Source organism: Buceros rhinoceros, unplaced genomic scaffold, assembly GCF_000710305.1.
Source record: "Buceros rhinoceros silvestris isolate BGI_N320 unplaced genomic scaffold, ASM71030v1 scaffold24303, whole genome shotgun sequence".
In the NCBI taxonomy this organism is placed as follows: domain Eukaryota; kingdom Metazoa; phylum Chordata; class Aves; order Bucerotiformes; family Bucerotidae; genus Buceros; species Buceros rhinoceros.
Window position 1 is genome coordinate 7998 of NW_010403370.1, and position 3923 is coordinate 11920.

Consider the following 3923-nt stretch of genomic DNA (forward strand, 5'->3'; position numbering starts at 1 on the left):
ACAGACGACCACAGTTCTCCCTGGACTTGCAGGGGACGGTCCTGCCTTGTCTGCATGTCTCCTGTGCGCTGATGGACCTCTTCTACCTGCCCTGAAACACTCCCAGAGTTGGTGGCTTCACAGCTACACAGAAGTACTTCTTCAGCTTACTTATGCTTGAAAACCACATCGAGCCCAAACCTCTGCCGCTGCTGGTTTGGCCCATCCATCTCTGTAGAGACCCAGCGACAAGCTGTGTAACATCGCCCCCACGGCAGCCACAGACACTCTGTTCCCTTTGGTCTTCACCTCTCCCAACCAAGCAGCCCCTTCCTTCACTCTGCGCATCAGCCCCGATCCCCCAGGCTCCAGACACGCTCTCCTCCAGGCTGCCCCTGCCTGAGCCTCATCGCCGAGTCTGGGCGCAGCTTCCAGCTGAGAGTCTACTCATATTCAGGGCTGCCACGCTCTGTGCCAGCGCTGCAGCCCAGCACAGCTTCTCCTGCTGCATCCCCGCTGCTGGATACAGCAAAACCAACAACTGCAGCTGCTGCTGTGCCAACCTCCTCTGCAATCTAACCCCGCAGCCAAACCACCCGTGGCCTCCTCCCAGCCCTTGCTAAGGGCTGCGTTTCCCACGCAGGCACCTGGCTTACACAGCAAACCACAGCCTGGTCACAGCTGCCCTGAAACATCCGTGTCCGTGTTGGCAGAGGATGTTTTTTAAGGGAGTGAGATGTCAAGCGCGGGGCCTCATGCCCTTGTCCCCTCTGGCAGCCCTGGATAGCTGGAGCACCGTCGAAGCTCCACACACTGAGGACATGCCCATGGCCAGGCATGTCTTGACCAGGCACAGAGTCCCACCCACCTCCGCAGCAGAGCCTGGAGATGTGCCGCACTGGGTCTGGGCATGACGGGACTTGCAGCTGCTGTGAGCTCTCTGTGTCCCCTGGGGAAGGACCCACGGCCAAGCTCTGCGAGCATTGGTGGCACAAGCTGGGGAAGAGCTGTAACCTGTTTAGACTCGCTGCAAGAGCTGCGCATACCGGAGGCAGAAACCTTCTGCAGATCCGAACACTCGTCTGGGTGCTTAAACAGGAGCTATTTTTAAAGTCTTCTCTCAGTTGTTGTCCCAAGCACTTACAAATAAAACCACGAGATCTCTTCGAAGTCTGGCACACGCTATGAAAAGCAGCAGTGAAATGCACAAGATAAAAAAAATATAAAATCTATACCCGTATTTTAATTACTGTAGTCACCATAGTAACGGCAGCCCAAGCCGGACTGTGATGCCACTTTGCCAGATACAGGAAAGTTTCTCTTGGCAGCTGTTCCCTTTGAACTGCTGCGGCACCATCCAATGTGCCGTGGTTACTCTCCTCCAGCCCCTGGAATCTCAGCTCGAGGAAAAGAGCTTTTGGAGGAAACACGCCATCAAGGGCCAGGTTTCTGGAGGTGCCTGGCACTGTCTCCGTGGTGCAAAGGCACTGGATTTCTGCAGGTTCCAGGAATCAAGCACCTGCAGGTGGACCTGCCTCGGGGTAAGCAGGAGCTCTCATCCCTGAGCTCTCATCCAGACCCAGCCTGTGCCAAGAACTGAGGCCCCACGCTGTGCTGCCCATCCAGTAACAAACACCAAGCAAGAGTCCAGCAGACCTGATTTATTGAGGTCAGCAACTAATACAAGATATTACAGTGTTCGCAGATAAAATAACTGGTGACTTGCTCCACTGCCAGCAGCTCCAGCGGATGCCCACGCCGTGCAGGCAAGATGGTTTCTGCCCAGGGCTGCCAAGGCCATGGAGCTCTGTCGGGCACCCTGACAGCCCGCCCTGGGGGGGCTGCCCAGCAGCTCCTCTCCCTATGGCAGGGTGGTGTAGCCTGCTCGGAGCCCAGCAGACAGGAGCTCTGCTTTCCCCTGTGCAGCCAGTCCCCGTGTCACACGGCTGGGGAGGAAGGGGCTGCGGGCTGGGCGGTGGGAGTGAGGTACCGGGCAAATAAACTGCAGGGATCAGGTCTCACCCCCTTCCAGCCCTCATTTACCTTCTGCCCTGTTCAGTCTGACATGGTGCAGGACATAAGCACGCGGTGCAGGACATAAGCCAGGACACAGCCCAGCAGCGCGGTCCCGAGGCGGCCAGGCAAACGCAACCCAGCCCAGACCATAGAACTCACTGCCTGCCCCAGCACACCCTGCAATGTCAAGAGAGCAAAGTCCACCTTCTCGTACACAATAAGCATACAAAAAGATTCTTTAACATCATCATCTCAGCCCCTGAAGTGAACACTGTGATGTGTGACTGCACAGCATCTCTATTTCCGCGTCTCATACCTAAACTGGACATGCCTGAGCCTCCACCAACCCTGACAGCTGGTGCCAGGGAGTGGCTCGCCCTCTGCAGCACTGGGTGCAGGGTGAGGAGACTCATCCACCAGCACCTGTTTCTCTGTACTATAGAGAAAACTCTGCCTACAAGGTAACTACGGGAGCTGTTTCCATACAGCCACAGCCAGGGCAGCCCCCGACCCGGGGGGGTGACAGCCACCCCCCACCAGCACCTGTCCCCACTGCAGATGCAGCTGAACCGGCCCCTGCCTGGCAGAGCTAACGTGCCAGAATCAGGATGGGGAGAGGTGTGGGTGAGCTGCACAGGCCAGAGCACAGCCACAGGCTTCACCCGCACAGAGGTGTGGTGCCCCGGCTCAGGGACTCCACCGAGCCCCCACCCACGGGTGCAGCCCAGATTTCGACGTGCCAGCCCTTCCCAGCTGTCTCCCCACCACTGTGGCAGGACAGCCTCTCCAGAGACGCCATCCGGGCAACGGCTCATCCCAGAGACCCAAGTGCTGCCCCTCCATTTCAAGGGACATCCCAGCTAGTCACTGTTCCTACCTCCAACAGCTGCTCAGAGTTTCCTCCACATCATTTTATCGTTTTTAATTCTCTTCCATCCCACTCTCCTTTCTCTCCTCTTACACTCACCCAATCCCCCCAGCATACCCAGCATCATTTCCCCTCTCCACACCCAGCACCTCTCCTGTGTTAAGCACGACAACCACTCCCACCCACTCGCTGTGGCAGCCACCCTTAGGCATCCTTTCTCCAACACCTGTCCTGCAGCAAGCCCCGTCAGGGTGACCAGCAGTGTGGGGACACAAACAGGACTCGTCCTGCAGCAGCAGAGCCTGACTGCAGGCACAGCCCATGCCGGAGTGCTGGCCCAGGACCAAGACCCCTCTGGAGACAGAGCAAATGCCAGAGCACACTGGTGGAAGAGGAGATGCTCAGGGGCTCCGGAGAGGTCACCTCAATGGCAGCACTCACCAACAAGGTAACTGCGTCACCCAGCACCCGCTGGGACAGCTCAGTGTTCACTGGCTTAGTAAATCTACCACGTCCCACCGTGCTGCTCTCAAGGGACACCTCTCATCCCCCGCAACTGCTCATCCTCATCTTTCACTACAATGTGCTTTGCCAGGCCCAGGCACATTTTCAGTCTGCTGTTAGCACGGGACAGGGGTTTACCTTGAAAGACTCTAGAAAGCCTCCGTGACCCCCGTTCTCCAGCTTGTCCTCCTCGGGTCCCAGCCCCAGCATAGTCTGCGTGTGCACATGGAGCTCGTCGTGAAGGTTGTCCAACAAGGCAGCCCGCGTCCGGTCCTGGGGGAGCGAGAATGGGCTCAGCTGGGGATACCCAGGGAGCGGGGACAGCCAGCAGCACCCACCCCATGGGACCCTGCGGTCACTGAGTGAGCTGAGACACAGACACACCGTGGTCACTCATCCCTGCGTGTGCTGACTCAGCTCAGCCAGGGAAACACAGCTCAGGAGGATGCCAAGAGGCTCCCAGCACTGGGCAGGGGTGGGCGGGCAGCGTTACCTCCAGCTTTGCAAACTTGTCGGACTTGCAGCAGGCGTTCTCAGCGTTGATGAGCTTGGTCAG

At 58.0% G+C, this 3923-nt stretch overlaps 1 protein-coding gene across 1 annotated transcript in view; it reads right to left on the reverse strand.

The window, feature by feature from the left end:
• RAP1GAP2 (RAP1 GTPase activating protein 2) overlaps positions 1-3923 on the reverse strand; it is a gene marked incomplete at both ends in the record, with an annotated part of 16260 nt that overhangs the window by 3988 nt on the left and 8349 nt on the right. The window contains 2 exons of the mRNA XM_010133004.1: positions 3506-3640; positions 3861-3923. The exon at positions 3861-3923 is cut by the window's right edge and continues 1 nt beyond it. Coding sequence (XP_010131306.1) covers positions 3506-3640; positions 3861-3923 — 198 coding nt within the window. The remainder of the gene's footprint in view (positions 1-3505; positions 3641-3860) is intronic.